Below are 19,715 nucleotides of genomic sequence, written 5' to 3'. Positions count from 1 at the left end.
CCCTATATCTGTGAAATGGCATCTGCAGTTATTTTCCATGGTCTTGATGTATGTCAACGTCTGCTTTACCAATTACCTTCATCTCTTTTTATGGTGAAAAGAGTCGACTGCTATTGTGAGTCAAAGAATAATAGGTTAAGAAAATAGCTGGGGTTTTAATTATGATCAAAAAAATGACAGAAAATTCTTAAGATGGGAAGTCAAATTTTTGGGCGTCTCACTTTTGTGACTGCACATAGTTAGCAAGAGGTGTGTCAATAGTCTTCATCATCTCTCCTGCACTCCTGAGTAATGGCTTGGGTCTCTTGTTCACTAACCTAGGTGTGGCCCTTGGATATTAGTATGTCCTCCTCACTTTACCCTAAATTATTGACCTTTTGGTTTCATTACAAGGTGAAACGCAAAAAAATTATGCACTTAAGTAGAGCTGGTAGCACAGAAAACTTAATGACGGGAGAACTAAGATGCTTACTTGTTTTGTTAGAAACATAGAATCATAGAATCATTTGAGTTGGAAAGGACATTAAAGATCATCTCGTTCCAACTCTCCTGCCATAGGCAGAAACATTTCCCCTTGACCAGGCTGCTCAGAGTCCAATCCAACATGGTCTTGAACACTTCTATGCATGGGGGCATCCACAGCTTCTCTGGGCAACCTGTTCAGTGCCTCACCACCCTGAGAGTAAAGAACACTGACCTTACCTAATATCCCATCTAAACCTACTCTCTTTCTGTTTAAACCATTACCCCACGTCCTACCACTAGACTGACTCCCTGATTATGAGACCTTCCCCATCCTTTCCATAGGTGCCCCTCAGGAACAGGAAGGTTGCCGTAAGATCTCCCCAAACGCCTTTTCTAGACTAAGCAATCCCAGCTGTCTCAAGTCTTCCTCATGGCTGAGGTTCTACAGCCATCTGACCATCTTTGTGGCTTCCTTTGCCTGTCTTATGCTGGGCACCCCAGAGATGGATGCAGCACTCCAGAGGGTAAATGGAGGAGAAGTGTGAAGTGCCTTTTGACATAGCCCAGCATACAGCTGGCTTTTTGGGATGTGAATGTGAGTTGCTGGGTCATCTCCAGTTTTTCTTCCACCCATATGCAAAGCTGCTCTCAAACCACTCATTAAACCTGTATTGAGGTTTAGGATTACCCTGACCGAGGTACAGGACCTCACACTTGGTCTTGCTCACCTCACAGGTCTGTCAATGTCCCTCTGGATGTCATCCTGCTAAGAGAGGAACTGTTGGAACAATTCTTTTTCCTATGGCCTGTTCTGGGACAGAAGAGCATAGTCTCATATTTTGTCTCAGAGTGTGCTATCCTCACTTCTGTCCTTTTGTAGCAGGGTCTTTCAGAACTCGTATTCGAGTGTTGAGGATCTTCAAGGAAGTAAAGAATGAAGTGTAGCAGATGCAGCATGAGACCTTCTAACTGGGAGGGAGGGTGCTTGCCCAGAGCAATCAGTCTGCAGACAAATTCTGAGTAACAGTACTGCACTGCTATTCAGTGCCTGTTTTTCATGGGATGAGGCAGCCCCTCTTGCTGATCTGTTTACTGAGCATTACCTTCCATGCTTCCATGTGCTCTGTGTGGGTTTTCTCTTTTTCTCTTTAATATGTAGTGTTCCTGTGGCACCTCCTCCCTTGTTATCCAAGGAGGAATTTACAGTTTCTTCTTACAGGTGTAGGACAGATGGAGGTGAAGGAGTCAGTACAAGGGTTACAGTTACAGTTTCAATTAGGAGTGGCACTTGAAGCATCTCTTTTTCACCGAATCCACATCCACACCTTCACATTGAATTTTTTCATAGAAGTCACAGATTCTGGTATAAAATTTGTAATTTACTTCAGAATTAGAAAATTTTTTCACCCCAAGCATGTTTTTCCCCAAAAAGGAAAGGATTACACCTTCAGCTTGTCCGTAACTTCTGCTGTATAGTAATGGCATTTTCACATATTGGAGTTGACACATTTTTAAAAATTTTGAAATGTTTATTCAAGCAGACCCTGTAATGGTATATTTGAAAAAATTATCTTTCACAACAAAATCATGCTGCTTTGATAAATTGGTGTTTTTTCCCCCATGCATGTAAGTTTTTTTTCATTTATCAAATTTTATTTTCACAGTTTATAACTCTGTGTGAGGGAGGTCCTACTGTAGCATACCTACATGGGTTTTTTTTCCCCAAGAATTCTACTGAATCAGTGAGGCTAAAAATGGTAGAAAGTAGTTTTGATTCATTAATCAAGAGATAATATTTAATTTCAAATTTTGTCACTTAAAGAGGAAAAGAGTGCTTGAATTAGCTCAGTTTGATTGCCAGAGCAGTATTCCATGCAGGTCTTTGAAGAAGAGCTGGATCATGCACAAAAAAATGCTGTGAGTCCTGAACTGAGGAGATTGAAAAGGGTGATTTTAAAAAATAGTTTGATCCCTAGTCTGGCTTGGCTTTGATTTCTAGACACTTAGGAAATGGAGCTTTTGAGGCTGAGGTCAATGGGAAAATGTATTTTGTTACCTCTCAGTAAGTGTGACTTTATGGAAATGTTAAAATGAACTTCATTGTTTGCATAGACTTGCCTTTTGGCAAGAAATGAGAATCTGTATAATTAATTACTCCAGAAATATAATTTTTATACAAATGAGCTCCTTTCATACAGAAATGGAGTTTTTATAAATTCAGGAGAAGAGTGAATCTCGTAAAGAAAAATCAGAAAAGTAATAGTATTTAAAAGATAAAACCCCATGAAGTCCCTCTAGCAGGGTATTTAAGCAATTGTTCGGGTAGATTTGTAACGCTAGCTAAATTGAATGTATTCCTTAGTGAACAGTATGTCCAGATGATCTGCACAATTTCTACTGCCAAAATTAACTCTTTAATACTAAATATGCTTTGGAGTGTGGTAATGAGAACAATCCCAAGTTTTCACACATTTCTTGATAATCTCCACAGAACCGTAACATTCTCCTTATGTTTTCCTGGTTAACAGGTGGAGTGGATACAACAGCAGGTGGTTAAAAGAAGGATAAAAAGGGATTATAAACCTGGTGGTACCCAATCCACTTATTTCAATGATCCCAAGTGGCCAAGCATGTGGTACATGGTAAGTACATGTAGGGTCATTGACTCCATTTCATGCTAATTTTTAGTTGTCTCATTCGATGTTAGGAAAAGGGGAGGAAGAGTATGTTCAGAAAAAACAGATTTGGGGATTATTATGTAGCTAATAACAGTCTGGTAACTCCTTAAAAGTATTACAAAGAATTTGTGGTGAGCCATGCAGTCGGAAGCATTTACTGATGCATTTATTAATGAATTATTCCTTTTGCAAGATATCTTACTTACTTGAGGATAAATAAGCAATGAGAATGTAAGGAACTTAGCCACAACATGTGAGAACCCACTTGTATTTAATACCTAATTCACTGTCCCCAACATAAATGTGTTTTGTCCTGAAACAGAAGAAGAAAGCCACCAGCGCTGACCATTCATTTCCTGTCTGACAGAAGTTGTTTTTTAAAAAAAAAATTAATTTTTTTTGTCCTAATAATCACAGTTAAAGCCTGGAGAGGAACTTTGCACTTAGGATGTTTTAAAAAATATCTTAATTTTTGCCACGTGAAAATCTTAGGATTACAGAATGGTTTGGGATGAAAAGAGACCTTTAAAGGCCTTCTAGTCCAACCCACCTTTCAATGAGCAGGAGCATCTTAAACTAGATCAGGTTGCTCAGAGACACATTTGACCTGATCTTGACTGCTTCTGGGGATAGGGCATCTACTGCATCTCTGAGTAACCCAGTCCAGCATTTTACAATTCTTCTTGTAAACAGTTTCTTCCTTATATCTAACCTGAATCCACCCTCTTTTGGTTTAAAGCTGTTGCCCCTTGTCCTATAGCAACAGGTGCTGCTAAAAAATTTTGCCTCATTTTTCTTAATGATCCCCCTACAAATATTGAAAGGCTGCAGTAAGGTCTCCCTGGAGCCTTCTCCAGGATAAACAATCTCAGTTCTCTCAGTCTTTCTTCATAGGACAAGTGCTCTGATAATAAATAGTTACAGCAGTTGCCTCTAATTTTATCAGGAAGATAGCAGTCCCTATTTAAAAAACAGTTTGTTGTCTAGCCACACTACCTCACAGTGGAAAAAAATCCTCATTTTCAAACCCTTGGGGAAGGGACCATTCCTGACTGATTGCATTTGCATCCACTGATTAACTCCGTGTATTTGCAACATCATTAGTGACAGTGGTTTGATGACATTTTGTTGAAAGAGATCAGTAAAGTATTTGTGACCATGCTATCTCATCAGGGAGAATAGCTAAAAATATGTGAGTGGATTGACTTCAGAACTGACTTGAGACATAAAAGATATCCTCATATAACTGTGTTTATGATTGTTACCATAGCTGCTTTTGCTAATCTTTCTTAGCTTTATAAGATGAAGGGGAAAAAATGAGTTCAAGGTTGGTTAGTGGTTTCTGTCTTTGCTATGCTGGAAGAGGTTTTTAGGTTACTGGCTGCAGACATGTTGAAAAAGTAGTAAGAGTAACAAGAAATTACTCTTGAGTAATTTCTGAGTAATTTCTTGAGAAAGTAATAAGTAAACTATCATATAGAGGTTTGCAGTTTGATTAATAAGTAACTTTGTTGTGGGCTAAGATTGATACCTTTGCCCATTGAACTGGCACAATTTCTAACAAGGCCATAAGTGCAGTTCAGATTTGTTGACAGAAGTCCTGTTATTCAAAGACTTTGTCAAGCCATATCTGATTAATGTTTTTCCTCTCCAAGGTTTTTCTTCACAAGTATCACTTCTTGTAATTTTAGTTTTCTCAGCTAGAAATAATACATTTATTTTTGTGTGATATCCGTGGCAAGAAGTTACAAGAGAGAATCGGGCATTCTTTCTCTTTTGAGCCATCACAACACCTAAAAGAAAGAAAAGGTTATTTTGTTCTGACTTCCCTCCCTTAAAGCAAGGAAAGTTGACCAAAACCCAACTTCTTTAGCATATCTTCTGAATCTTGAGGCGTCTGTGCTTAAGAGTAAAATAGAATATTTTTATAGACTAATTAGCATATGAAACTTTACCAATCCAGCTGCTACTCAGAAGTGCCCTACAGAATCAAGTCCAGTTTGCTCAGAACAAACTGATATCAAAGGAAAAAAAAATTCCTAGTTAACATTCTCTTCAAAATTTTTTCCATTCCCAGAGCTCAGCTACCTTTGTACCATCATGTTAAATCTAATAAATTCCTTTTCTTCCGCTGGTGTTGACAAAATAACCTGTTAGCCAATAACCGGATGAACTGTGTACGGTCAGTTTGGTGATTTTGGCTGAAAGAGGTTGAAGTTGGCTGTTCTGTATTTTTTTTAATTTGGAGCTAACAATAAACAGCATCTTCAGAATGACTGAGGTGACTTTGTGCCTATTCAATTTCACTGTACCTGCCAGTTGTTTAAATTAATTTCTTTATCTTATCTGCGTAGGAAACTATAGAAAGTAAATATATTAATATATATTAAAAAAGAGGAAGTAAATATATTAAAAAAGTAGAAATACATGCAAAGTTGTGGTTAATATAACTAACTTTGGTAGACTTCAGTCAGAGTACTGTTGTTATTGACCATTTCCTTTTGTTCCCTACTTCAAGAAGAGCTTCATAGTGGTAGGCTGAAACTGGAATCACTCAGGCATAGAGGCAGAGATTTCTGCAGTTGTAATTTATCTCTGCTGTGATGATGGGCTCCACTGGATGGGTTTTTTACATTTTTTAAAAATAAGTAAAACATTTTGGATAACCATAATGAAAACACTATTTTTTTTTCAAAACTTCTGAAAACATACTTGAATTGAAGTTGGTAAACCTAAGAAAACATACAGTGCCTGGCTGTGCTGTTTCTCCAACAGGTTTTGAGACCTAGTTCTGTGGGGTTTTCACAGAACTGGAGTGAAAGGAGAGGCAGATCAACAAATGCAGGGTGTTTTAGGGCATTCAGGGTGGAACAGGATTATAGCAGCAAGGCACGGTAAAACCATGTAACTGAGCCACAGTAGAAATGAACATTTACCAGTTACTTGGTGAATAATAATGAAGTAATTTCTTGAACCAAACAGCTATTGTTGCACAGTTATAGATGTAGAATCATATACTGGGATTCTTAGAAAGCTGTTGAAGGTAAAAGATTTGCTGAGAAGCCTCATCAGTCAGTATTTATTGGTCATCAATCATCACATTTATTGGCATATCTGCACTGCAAGATTTCTGATGTAAACAGGTGAAATGTAATTTATGCTGCTATTGAGAGCAAACCACACAAGCTTTTGTGTACTGAATTACTTGCATGTAGGGCTTGCTGCCTTGAGCTCTGATGCTGAAACCAAAGCCTAGGGAGACTTGCTTACTTTTCACTTCCAGTGAGGACTGTGAAGCATGCATTGCTTTGTGCTTCAGTGAAGTGTCTGGTGAAGCCAGTTACCTCATTTCTTCAGAAAATTCCTCCAGTATGCTACATAGTGCTCTCCAGTTACAGTTGAGTTCCCAGGTGAGCTGTTCATTCACAGGGAGGGACAGACCCTTCTGCTCTGACACAGTATAGTTGACTCTGGATAACAGCCAGAATGGGACTAATAAGCCTTTATCAGCAGTGAGTAATGTGAGTTTCCAAAGCCATGAAATAAGGTGGAGGTAAAGAGTTAAGACAGGTGAGTTGCCTCCCTTATGCCACTCATGAGATCTGTAGGGAACTGGCTTACCTTGTGCCTCTCCTCCCAACTCAAGCAAGTGGCAGAGCAGAGAAAAAGATTTTACTTCCTTGGCCTTGCCAATAATGAGTGCAGCTATGGTGGATGGGACTGTGAAAGGAGACAGAGGAACAAAGGAAGGAGTGACAGAAGCCTGACAAGATGGGCTGGAAAGAGGAGAAGGGAGAAGGAGAGGCCAAAGTGGATCTGAGTGTTGGCCCAGGTACAGGGAGGCAGAACACGAGGAAGAATTTCCTTGAGTTTTCCTTGAATTTTACCTGCCATGTGCTAACACCACAGCAAATGAATATGTGTCACTCTCCTTTATGACCTCTGAAAAGTTTGTTTGAGAGCTAAGGAAAAACCTCACTCTTTTTATTGCCCTACCAAGAACTGTTTTCTCCTTTCATCTGTGCAGTGGAAGCCAAATAGTTGTTCTTTCTGAAGCGGCATGGCATGCTAGAAAGTGTTTTCCGTATTTTGTAACTTGGTTTGGTTGTTGAATGCACTTTCATAGTTTTGAGGTTTTTTGCATGAGAAGATCAAGCTTTTGGTGTTCTGTAAAGTTAAGAAGATGATCTGTGACTTAACTTCAGCAGAAGTGCTGCTAAAAAGAACCACTCTGCCTGCCACACATTACCTTTCAAATCTGCCTGTGGAAACACATATTTTGTTGTTGTGTGTGGACAAGGCAGAACAATAACATGAGGTCAAGTAATACACAATTGGGCCTAAATTAATTTCCTTTTGGAAGATAACAGCACACTTTAGGTAATCAAAAAGCCCGTAGAAGGGGATTTATCCATACCTGCTGAAAAGAGATTAATAATGCAGATAGTTTAGCAAGATTAGCAAATGGTTTGAAGGCAGAACAGACTAGATAGGCTTCTTGGCCTGTTCTTCGGGATATTCTTTAGGATATTCAGTTCTCCTAGATAAGCGCACTTAGAAGTGTCAGAAAACACAAAATGGAAGCCAGCACCATTTGGCGGTTGTGATAGAATTTTCACTGAAGCAAGAAGAAGCAATACCAAAACTATTGCCATGCTTGCTTTTCCTGTGTGTCAAAGATTTGGTAATAAATCACATAGCAAAAACACACGCTCTTCTGCCTACTTACTACTGTGATTGTATCTTCAGAGGCAGAGCATCCAGTCTTATCGTTACAGAATTTATTTAACATGATTATTTTTTATGGGCAGCAACTGAGTTACATTAAGAAACTGTAGGCACTTGTTTGTATAATGTTCTTTGTGAAATATCACTTGTGTATAAAACTGTGTTTTCCTGCACTGTCTTTTTCTGAGTAGTTTTTGCAGTTAGTAAATAAATGATAATGCCTCAAAATCTTTGCTGTATTTCTAATGATGCTTGATAAATATCTGATTTTAGTTTTTGTGTGTCATACTGGGGCACATTCTGCTATATTTCAGTTTTTATCTTACATTGCACTTCAGCAGGAAAACCCCTGATATAAAAAAAGATACTCAATTACCTGGAAGTACATTTTTCCTCTTTACAAAGGAGAAGGAATCATTGCTTTCTAAGAGCAGTTTTCAGGAGGAGCTGCTTAGTTAACTGTCCACTTTTCAGATTTTTAAAAATCAAAATCAATTAATGCCAAATAGCAAAACAATTTCTTAAGCCACACAGTACTGAATACTCTATTAATTTACTGAAAAAAAAATGAGAGGTAATTTAATTATTAGAAAAAATACTGATATGTTTCAAACTTTATAACTTGTTTTGCTGTTGCTTGCATTCTAAAATTTCAGATACTTCTGGAAAGGTGTATCTACTTAACTAATATTTTATATATTATTTCACCTAAAGAACAAGCATCAGGAATGTCAAAATTACCAGAAGTACATAACCACAGTGCAGAATTAATTTTGAGGCTTGCCTGTCTTGTGGTCTGATTGATAAGAAATTAAATAGTGTGACATGGTAATTTTGCTCTTATCAGAAGCATACTCATAAACCTATGAGACTTCTCGGAGTTTCTGATGCAAACACTTACTATATTACTTCCCAGTCAGGAGCCAAAAATTAAGTATTATGCGAGTGTAAGGCAATTTCCTAACCCTTCAGTACGTAGGATCAAGGAAAGTCTGGATAATGTTTTTAGTCCAGTGATTTAGGTACTATCGTGAGGGGCAGGAAATTGAATTTAATAATCCTTGTGGGTTCCTTCCAACCTGAGATATTCCATGATTCTTTGAGGAGAGCTTGATCTGCGTCAAAGAAACTGGAGAGCAGTATTTGGCTCTAGGGTGTTACGTCTTGTACTAGTTGTTAAAAATCAGTATGCCCATTTTAACTAAGACAGATTCCCTATAGACCCCATGGAATGAGGTTATCAAAACTCCAGCTTTCCAGATTCCAGCGTCTATGTCCAATTGTGTCTTCCTGTATATCACGTGAGCAAATGTTGTGACTAAAATTACCAGTTTGCAGAGCACCTTAGTTCTTGCTGAGCCTTTTTCAACATTAATTCATGATCCATTTTTGTCCATGTTTTAAAAAAACCCACAAAGCAGATGCACACAGCTCTCCCTCCCCATAACAACCAGAGGAAACAAATGCACTGAGGACAAGCACTTCAATAAAGTGCATTCTGCTCTACTTCATGAGATGTAGGTCACCCTTGGCATTACTTTTAGACAATTCTGATGTAGTGAAATCTATGCTGTGTATTACATCTGCTACTCAAGCCCTGTGGATAGGATTTTCTTCCCAACCAACAAGGAGCAGATAGCAGGGGAGACTACCAGTACAGCAAATTCTATTAGCACCATTTTGGAAAGAAGTCCAGCAGCTGTTTGCACATCTGCATGACTTCTAATAGGTTTTGATGAAATTACCCTGAATAAATTATGTGAGCATTTTGAACAGGACACTCTGACAGGGCAAGACCTCAAGTCTCCTCAAGGAGAGGCAGGTAGAGCTCTTTGAAAAATACTCCAATTCTAGTGTGTAGAGCAATATAAGCAGTATATGTGTTTGCTCTTCTGCTGAGATCATAAATTCTGCAGAACTGGCTGTTTTAAAATGAACTAATTTCAGTTAACAGCAGAAAAGAATGTGGTCAGGGAGAGGGAATGTGCAGGAATGAAGAGCCTCAGATATCCCCAAGAGATTAAAGTGAGAATCGTTTAAGGTATTAAACTATTTTGGTCTTACCCTTTCTACAGTGATAAGAGTTCACTAAATCATGAGTAGTGTGCCATCTAAGCATTTTTCCTGTCTTCATTGATTTTTATTTTAATTTCTAACAGAAAAAAGTAAGCTATTTTCAGGTTTCAGAACAGTTTGAAACAATATTAAAGCCATGTGGTATAAGCACAGTGGCTTAATGAGTGACAAATATATGATAGACTAAATATGAAGTGTATAGCAAGGTTTTCCCTCTCCTGTGTCTTTTGGACAAGACAGTTTATTAATAAACAATAAACTACTGTTTGGGAGTAAAAAACTCCTGGTTTGGGTTTTATGAATACCAGGTCCTAGTCATACAATTGTATTTGGAGCCAGAAATCCCATTTGGAAAAAAATAAGAGAAGTTAAGCAAAGAAAAAGCATTTCTAAAGTTAGAAAAAACTCTTACAAAAAACTCTTCCATAGCCTGGTTGAAGTTTGAATCACTTTTTCTCATTATAAATCTCCTGGTCTGGCTGAAAATAAGCTGTTGAGGAAATTTTGTTAAATGCAAACTTTCACATGCCATGTTTGGATGAGCTTTATATGATACTAGCTGCTGAAGCGCTAAATTCCATACACCCTTTATTAATTAGGACCTCATCTACACATTAATTGAAATGCAGATTAAGAAATTAATATAGCCTACTTAGAAACTGTTACAGCCCTTACATCTTGGTAAGGAGTCAGTCTGCTTACAGAAAACATTATTCTGAAAAAAAAGTCCCAATTCTTGTAGACCACTGAATTAGTGTTGAAGAATCAGACTCTTTTCTGATGATGAAATTTCCCAAGACAGCACACAAACTTGAGGCTCTGTGTTCACATCCTACTACCTACAGTATCTTTGCCCCTTGCTCCTCAATACTGTCCCCATCCTTTGCATCCTCTCTTATGAATGACAGAGAAAAAAATAATAGCAAACAAGCAAACGAAAAACCCCCAACCAACTAAAGAAAAAATGCCAACAAAAATCTCAAAAGAAACTAAATGAGGATAGATCAAAATTTTCACTAACACTCAGGAGTTGGATTGGCCCAGCTTTCTTGAGGATCTTGACCCTCAGTTTATCGTAGCTATCTTATTAGTTTTGATTTAATTATTAGATCTATGTGCTGCTCTTATGTGGTTGTCCTTTTTAAAACATTTCCTCCTGCAATTTCCATCTGCTCCCAACTCCAGACTGGTGATGACATACTATATAAGAGGATAAAAGTATTCTGAAATTGAAAGCATTATTCTACTTTGCACCTGTCCTTTGAAAATATTTGCCCAAACACACCATAACGTTGATCCATTGTCATTGATACTGACCAGTGAGAGAAAACTAAGTTCTGAAAGGTTCCTGCCTTTTGAAGCCGCTCACACTGGGCATGAGATGCGGTCGGCTTTCACTGTCTGGCTGCTGCTGCTCCACCAGTATTCAAAAATTTCAAGTATTGACCTCACTGTGTGAAGCAGCTTTGATCTTGTTTGGGATTTCAAACACAGTGATACCCGAAGACCACATTGTGCATTATGTAAACTATAACCACAGACACATTCTGAGTCTAATTCAGCATTTATTCTTCTGAATTAATCTACATGGGTGGCCAAATGCACTTTTAAAGCTTGGTTTGTTACTATACTAAGGCCTAGAAAATATCTTCAGTGGTTTCAATATTTGAATGATTCACAGAGAAGATTTGTTAAAGCAGCGAGTGGTCAGAAGAGGGCTTGACCCTCTCAGCCGCCCAGCAAGCACACAGCACGCTTGCTTGCAGTAAGGGGCACTCCTTTAGGCTTGGGTATCCCAGAGAGTGCCTAGGGATGGCGGCTCCACTCTGTGGTGGAGACAGCTCCCTGTGTAGGACAGGAGACTCGCGGCAGCAATCCAGCCAGGAAAGAGAGGGACTCCAGCTGAGGGTTGAAGCAATCTTTAATACTGGGGAAGTCCCAGTGCAGGGGACGAACCCAGAGCTGAAAACAAGACAAAACGCGGCTTACACCAACTTATAAGGGGCACCAGAAACAAGGGTGGAGACAGTCCTTGAACCAATAGGAAGTGGAGAGGGGTTTGGCATCTGAGGGAGTGACAATGAGGAACAACCAATAAGGGAACATGGGGGGTGGAACCCTGGCCCCTGAGCCAATCACCCAACACCCCAGCTAGAACAGGGAGGAGTCCGGGAAAGATACTTTGAGGGATGGGAGGAACGGTGATGATGGGCAGTGAGGAGGGTGGAGTGAGCCAAGGCTGAACCATAACAGATACAGGGGGAAAACAGAACAGTCCAACTTACAACTGAGGGGGGGCAACTTAACACAACAATTTGTTCCATAGTCTAATAGGAAAAATCAGACAATGACTGAGTCATGCATTTCTTCTAATCTCCTGGCATGCAGAAGTTCTGTATACAAGTGTGAGCATGAGGGGGACGGAGGTTATGACCCATGTTACTTCCAGGCAGGCACCAAGCAGCAGAGGTCTCCTGATGCAGTCACGTTCTATGGGAGAGGACAGGGACAATGTACATGTCAGCATATGCATTTAGATTTAAAAAATAATAATAATTAAAAAGTTCTAACTTATCAGTTATTCTGAGTTATTTTTCTTGTAGGCATTTGTCTGTATGGATACTACTAGGAAATGGATTCATACAGGAAAATTCAATTAGGAGGAATTCATGCAGTGACAGTATGAGGCAGATTTTCCCCATTTGTCCTTTTGGTGGCAAGGAGATTCTAATCACGCTGCATGCACTTGTTCATTTGATTCATGTGTTATGTTGAGAGAGACAAGAAGAAAAGAACTTATTATGTATTGAAAAGTTCTCACTTAGAATACTGTATCCATGTTAAATCCTGGCATCCATAAGTCAAAGGATGAAAGGTCAAAGTGGCTAAAAGTGTCTTTAGTTTACTTATGATTGTATATATTTTTTCCTTCTGATGATGCTCTAATCATAGCTTTCTTTAGTTCTTTCTTAGAGTGTTTTCTCTGCAGTCTTCCTGGATTTGCAAAGATACCTGCAAATTCTGAAAGTTGTCATGAATGGATATCATTTCAGTGCAAAGACTGCATTATGCACAGTATAGGCCAATAGTCATGAATGTGATTTTCTTCAGTTTATTGTTAGACAAATTACATTTGATATGCATAAAAGGTGCATATGCTGAGGTTGTATATTTTCTCTGTCTAAAGGAATACATTCCTATAATATTAGTTCAAAACTGTGTTCTCAGATTAGTTCCATATATTCAGTTACTTTATTTGCAGCTGGGAGAAGTTCCTTTATAGCACTGCTGAGATCAATGGAATCTATGTATCTTTAATGCTAAAGTCAGGATTTAGATTAGCAGCAGCTCCCCAAGACCCTTAAAGCTCAATAGACATCAGTCTGTGTCCAGTTCTCCATAAAAACAGTGTTTTTATATGCACTGGACTTCTCTAGAATCTTTCCCAATATCTATTTTTCTGAGATTACTAGAATCCTGACACTGTGCTGAGATTTCAGTAAGATCCTTTGCAATTTTGACAACATTTTTACATTCATTGTCTATTTTGCACAGTCTTTCTTGCACAGCCGTGTCATAAATCTCTGGACTAACCTTGCTCAACATTGCAAAATTTCATCATCTGAGTCAAATTTCCCGAGACAATAACAAGAATAATTGTGTGATACTTCTTTATCTTATGCAAAACTTTTTGGTGTTTCTTCGTTGCGTTTTTGTTGATGTTCTTGAGTAATCTTTCCTTTTCCTTCTCAGGCCTCCCTAGCTTCTCTGGGCTAGTTCTCTTATTTAGACCTGATGATCTCAACTGCAAATTATAACTATTCACCCTCCCTAATGGTTAAGCCTTATCTTCCCAGGGTTCACTTAAACTACACAGTGGGCCTTGCATTCATCAACCCTAGCACACTCAAATGGTGAAAAGCATATTGATGCCTACAGCACTTACTTCCCTCTAGGCAAGCTAAAATAGCAGCCATTCATCTTAGTCTTCATCTCTACTATTAATGAATTTTCACAGCATGCATTTCCAGTGTTAGATGAAACACTTTTATAAGGCTGTCTAAGTGATGAAGCCTTTTATAAGGCTGTCTAAGGCATGAAGTGATGTCTGCACTTGTGTCTCAAGAGAATGTTTTCATGATCCTAAAGTTTGTCCTCTGGCAAGTTATAATCTCTGATAAACCTGAACATAGAATGGACCAAGGCTACAATAACCTGACGGCTGTGGTTCTTAGGGAAAAGTTTGCTAGGTATCAAGTAGCATAGATGTTTATTCCTGTACTGAATGCACTGTGAAACAGTATCAGCCTGAGAAACACCACATGCCTTCTCCATTTCTGGTAGTGGAATATGGGGTTCTCTTCATATTCTGACCTAAAAGTGCCCTGTATTCCTTACCTGCTTTTGTTCCTTGAGAAAGAATAGGACATGAATCTTTCCTTCAGCCTCCTGAAAGTGTCCTGTCTCACATCTGTCCCTCTCATTGTCCCTCAGTTCCTCCTTCTCCTCCCCCTAGGACATCCAGCCTTTGAAACCAGATGTCAGTAGGCTATTGCCTCATGGATCAGAGGGACCAGACTGCAACATAAAATAGAGAAAAAAGGGCTGCAGCATTGCAAGAGTCCTTAAAAGTTGCATACAAGCATTCAGAGTCAACGTCTTCATATTTTTTCCTTGCAAGTCCTCTTATTCCTACAAGTTTGTAACATTCTTAAAAAAAAAGTTTCCTGGTCCATCCCAAATCAGTTCCCTGCCCACCCCCAGCATCCCAAAACAGTATTTTCTTCTTAAGCACCACTCTTCCTTTTTCACTGTAGAATAAAAAAAGAGTGGAAAGAGAAGGAAGTGGATCTGTGTAAGTCCCAGGCTCCTCCCACTCATCAATCAGTCTCTTGGAAGGTTAATGCTTAATTGAAGCCATCTGCTCAGGACCTTCTTTTCATGCTGTTATTTCAATTCTTTAATATATGTTTACTCAATGTCTAAATAAAACCACCTTTTTCTTGCTCCTTAACAAATGAATGTAGACCTATTGGTCTTTTACTTGAAAACATCTTTAAAATGTTAATTGTGAAGAGTCTTTCTTTAGTAGTGTGGTAAGAATCTTTAAAAACATTTTAAACATTGCTATTTTAAAGCAATGTTTGCCATGTCTGTCTTTAATTGTGTTCTTAGAAATAATGAAAATATCCAGTCTAGCTTGAGAGAGAGGGAGAAATTTGTTCTTACTAGAGAACTGCAACTCCATGAACTGATGCATAAATAAAAAAGCATCTTTGGACTTCCTGTAAAACGGCCATATTTTCTTTCTTTTCTGTGATTTAGAAGGGGTCAAATAAAAAATGAGTCAAAGGCCATGTAAAATGGTAAAATGAAAAGAATTGTCCCTCTGAGGAGTCATTTGTCCTTCGTGAATACTGAATCCCCAGGCTTAGTGGTGCACTGCTGAGGCGGTTCTTCCCAAATACTCTCTCTTAATTAGTAAAAGAAGTTCCATACTTTTTTTTGTACACAGGACTTTGGACAAGGAAAATTGCATTTTCTTGCTAAGTAGGCTATTTATATGGTATTGATGGCATCAATAGTAGCAGCAGCAGTAGCAGTAAGTCATTGAACAGTAATCTTGAGAGAATATAGTCACATACATACCTTTCAATGCATGCTTCTTTCCTTCTGGCATTTTTTGGCAGTAACCACAGGAAATTGTTTATTTTTTCTCTCTCTCTGCCCAAAATGTTCTGCATGCTGTTCTTAGATTTCTCCCAGTGCTTCTCAGAGTGAGTCCATACACTGACACATACCTTTCAACATATGACCTTTGACACATGAGCAGTGATGCAATGACATACAAGGTGCACCAGTCCAATATGCCCTTTATTATCATCACTATTGTTGTTGTTGTTGTTGTCATTATATATTGTAGTGAACCTTTCACATGGTTTTAAAAAGTTTTTAAATGAAACTTTTCATATTTGCCTCTTAGTGGAGGTGGCAGTACATGCACAATAACCATAAGGCATTTTTAGCTGCTTTTCTTTCTCAGCCTTGAGGTAATCTCCTGTTGCCACCACATGGGAAAGAAACAGGACTAGAGACAGATGTCCCATTGGAGACACAGGTTATGGCTCATGTTGGAGGAGGTGATGTTAGAGGCAGTTGCAGCTGGGAGAAAAGCTTTGCTGTCTAAGTCCTAAAAGCAGGGGAACTCTTTTTAGAGTGCACTGTCATTAGCCTGTGTGAAATGGATATAAAGGGCTTCCCTTAATTACTTGCTCTTTAAGCCAGCATACAGTTTACAGAAAAAAACATGAATATTGATTTTAAAAAGCGCCAATGATGAAAAAGTGATGGACTTGTCTTGAACACAAATTTAACGTGTTATGAATTATTCTGTTTTTGTTAGTAATAGCAGTTTGATCAGCGCTAAAAAACCCTCACATTTAAACATATATTTTTCACTGTGAAAACCCGTATATGTAGGTTTGAAAGTTACTCTTTTCTCTCTATACTCATCAGATATTCTTATGAAGTAAGAAGCCCTTTTGTATGGCTATCTGTTCTTCTTCATTGCTGAAAGAGGCAAAAAATAATGCATGTCTGTGATTGTTTTATTGGCCTCTAAGTGTATCTTTGTTAATGAATCAGTGAAGCTTAATAACCAAATTCATCTCTAAAGTAAATTAACTAAACCCTCTGAAGCTACATAAGCAATAAATTGGAATTAAATATTTAATATCATGCGGTCTTGAAATATTTCTTGTGATACAGGTACAGATTAAAAAAAAAGTAGCAATTCAGCAAAGTATGACTCCAGAAGTTGGATGATACCTCATGCAAAAGAATCTTGTATTTGAGATTAGTCAGGCTCTGTGTTATCTGCTTGCTCCTGATAGATCTTAAAACATATAGTGTGCAGCAACAATCAGAAATTATTTAAAGATGTAACTTAGAAGGAAATACTTTTGTATACAGTTATCGAGTGCTGTTTGTCATGCACTAAGTATCAGATTATGCCTGAGAAAAATGAAAAAGATCTGCAAGTATTCCTCCTTCTAAAATTTCTTCATTGAGCATCTTTATTTTTGTGATAAAATAACTTTTAAAAGCGAGAAATACTTTTAAAAGGAAACATTATTTTTATAGTCTTTTTAGAAAATGTAGCTTTCAAGTGCCTACTCTTGGCTTTTTGGAGAAGCCAAAATGTCCTTTCAGTAGATCACATTATCTTATGCCCATTTTAATAAGGACCCTAGCTTTCCAACTGTCTTGATTACTATCGTGCTTGCTTCTTTCATTCCTCTTTAAAATTGGATCACCCAAAAAGCATAATAAAAAATACATTATTTCTTTTTTTTGCAGGAAAAGAGAGAATAATTGGCAAGTTTTAACTTAAAACACTGCACAAACCCGTACCTCAGAAAGCTGAATGTAGTATTAGGATGTCCCCTCTATTAAAAAACATGTGACCTTTGCTGCCTGTGCATTTGCCTAGACCAAGCTAGGAGTGCCAAATGCTGTGCATTACATTCCCTTCACAGAAGAGGGAGATAGTAATTTCTTTAACTGCACAGAATGTCAGAACCAGCCCTGTGTGCCCCCTTTCTCTCTGCTTGTGTTGCTCAAGGTCAAGCCATAGGTCCTTGACTGTCCTTCCTCTATGAGCGATCTTGTGCAGCTTCTGTCTTCTCCATGCTTGCAGGTTATAGTAGCTGACAAACCCTCTGATGCAGAGAACATGACTGTAGTATTTTTGTTTCTGTCTGTGTCAAAGACCATTTCTCTATGACTCTAAGGAAACCAGACTTCGTTGTTGCTGCTGTTGTTCTTCTCAATACCCACAATCTATCTTTTCTAATCCCTAACTGGGATCTAGTATTTCAGAGCTTTCCCATGATCAGAAGTATAGGTACTCTAACACTAAATGAGATCCAGGACTTGTCAAACTCACAACTGGTCTTTCTGATTATCATGTTGTGTTTCTTTATATCCCCATAGATAAGGACTGGATCTTGCCAAAGAATTCCTTGTAACTCAAAAACTGCAAGAAACCAGTGCAGTGAAGTCATGAAGACTTACAGAGGGCACAGTATGCCATTTCTTAGAAACTGCATGTCACAGAAGTAGAAACTTCTGTTTCTACTCTGGTTTTGTAGACTAATAGGTATTGCTAAGCTAGACAGAACAGAATTTTACAGTTATTATTCTTGTAATTTGATTTTAATGTCTCTAATTCCAAAATATTTTAATAATTGATATGTTCTTGATTCTTGTTTAACTGTTCAGTTTTGTTCCTGATCCCTAACTGGATATACCAAGACTCCAACTATAAAAATTAGTGCAGCAGAAGCATTAAGATAATGACCATAAGGTATTTTTTTACAGACATTTCACAAAATAAGTGTGTCTTGGTTTGAAAAGACAGGTGTCTGCTGAGGAAGGCAGGACCCTCCCCTGAAACAGAAAATGTAAACCCACTCCCTCCAAATTGTTATAATTTTGAAATTAAGGGGGCTCTCAGGCAAAGGTATGGGAGCAGGAATAACAGTTATTTATTAGGGAAGAAAATAAAAATAAAATAAACAATGTATGCAAAACAACACTGACAGAGTCAGAATACAACCTGACACCCTGAGGGTCACGGTGTTGGTAGCAGTCCAACTGAAATGGTGGCTGTAGTCCTCCTGGAGTGACAGATGTGGTTCTGTGGAAGCAGTAAGCCTGTAGAAAGGTATAGTCTTCCTCTTAAGATCTAGTGGAGAAGACAGCTGCTCCTCTGGGAATCCAGTGGGAAAAAGCTGCCTGTGGTGTTCCAAATCTCAGATTATATCCGGGTAGATATGCTTGGCTCCCCCCCTGGGCAGAGCATCTCCCAGTGGGATTATGTAGTTTTATCAGTCATGGAGTAAGACTCAGTAGCCCATTAACAAAAGATATCTCCCTGGAGGGAGGATGGCTTGTATAAGAGAAAAAGAAAACTGCCCAGTTAACAGAAGATAACTGCCCCATCAGATAGGAATAGAATACACCCCCCCATTTCCAACCTAAGACAAAGCGTGAGAATTCATGGCCATGTCTGATACTGACTGCAACATGCAAACTTTAGAAAATCCTTCTTAAGTTATGTCTGTTTGTTAATTGTGAAAAGTCAGGCTTCCAAAATGTCTGTCCAAAGGTATCAAAGATATATCTATGTCGTGGTTTGAGAGGAAATGAGTTTTTTTGGATGGTGTGATCAGACCAATGGGTGTTCAGATTTTAATATTGGCACCTGGTTTGTCCGCTGAGGGCATGTATACGCCTCTGAGAACACGGGGGAAATTCTCTTTGGGTTCCGGTCTTGGAAGAGAACAAACCACCCCCCTGCCCAGCTCCAAGCTGGGCAGGGGCAGGGGAGGCCATGTGGCCGGAAGTAAGCCAGGCCTGGGAAAGAAGCGAGATTCGAAGGGTGGAGGAGCACTGCGAAGCTTCGGACAGCCATCCCCCATCCCCCACCATTCCCCCCCCAGAGAGAGAGAGAGGGAGAGAACCTGTGCCTGTGATAGCGCGGCTGGCGTGAAGGAGAAGGGGCGGGGGGCCGGCAGGGCAGCCAGCTGTGGGAGTTCTGGACAGGCAGAGCCTGGGACTATTAACCCTTCTTGTGGATGATGGAAACCTGACAAATGCTGATCTTCCTAGAGTTAGTGAAAGGCGTTGAGAGAGGCAAAGAAGAATCCTAGGTGGGAGGAGATGATGGAGTGGCTTTTGGCTGGACTTTTCTTGGATAGCTAT

At 38.9% G+C, this 19,715-nt stretch overlaps 1 protein-coding gene across 3 annotated transcripts in view; it reads left to right on the top strand.

The window, feature by feature from the left end:
- The window catches only part of PCSK5 (proprotein convertase subtilisin/kexin type 5), a 223,206-nt gene that overhangs the window by 39,904 nt on the left and 163,587 nt on the right, over nucleotides 1-19,715 (top strand). For all 3 annotated transcript variants that reach the window (XM_059873883.1, XM_059873882.1, XM_059873884.1), the window contains exon 3: nucleotides 2,994-3,107. In XM_059873883.1, the coding sequence (XP_059729866.1) occupies nucleotides 2,994-3,107 (114 nt within the window). The remainder of the gene's footprint in view (nucleotides 1-2,993; nucleotides 3,108-19,715) is intronic.

The sequence above is a fragment of the Haemorhous mexicanus genome, chromosome Z (genome assembly GCF_027477595.1).
Source record: "Haemorhous mexicanus isolate bHaeMex1 chromosome Z, bHaeMex1.pri, whole genome shotgun sequence".
NCBI lineage: Eukaryota > Metazoa > Chordata > Aves > Passeriformes > Fringillidae > Haemorhous > Haemorhous mexicanus.
The sequence above is the reverse complement of the archived record's forward strand: the minus strand, read 5'-3'. Positions and strand labels throughout refer to the sequence as shown.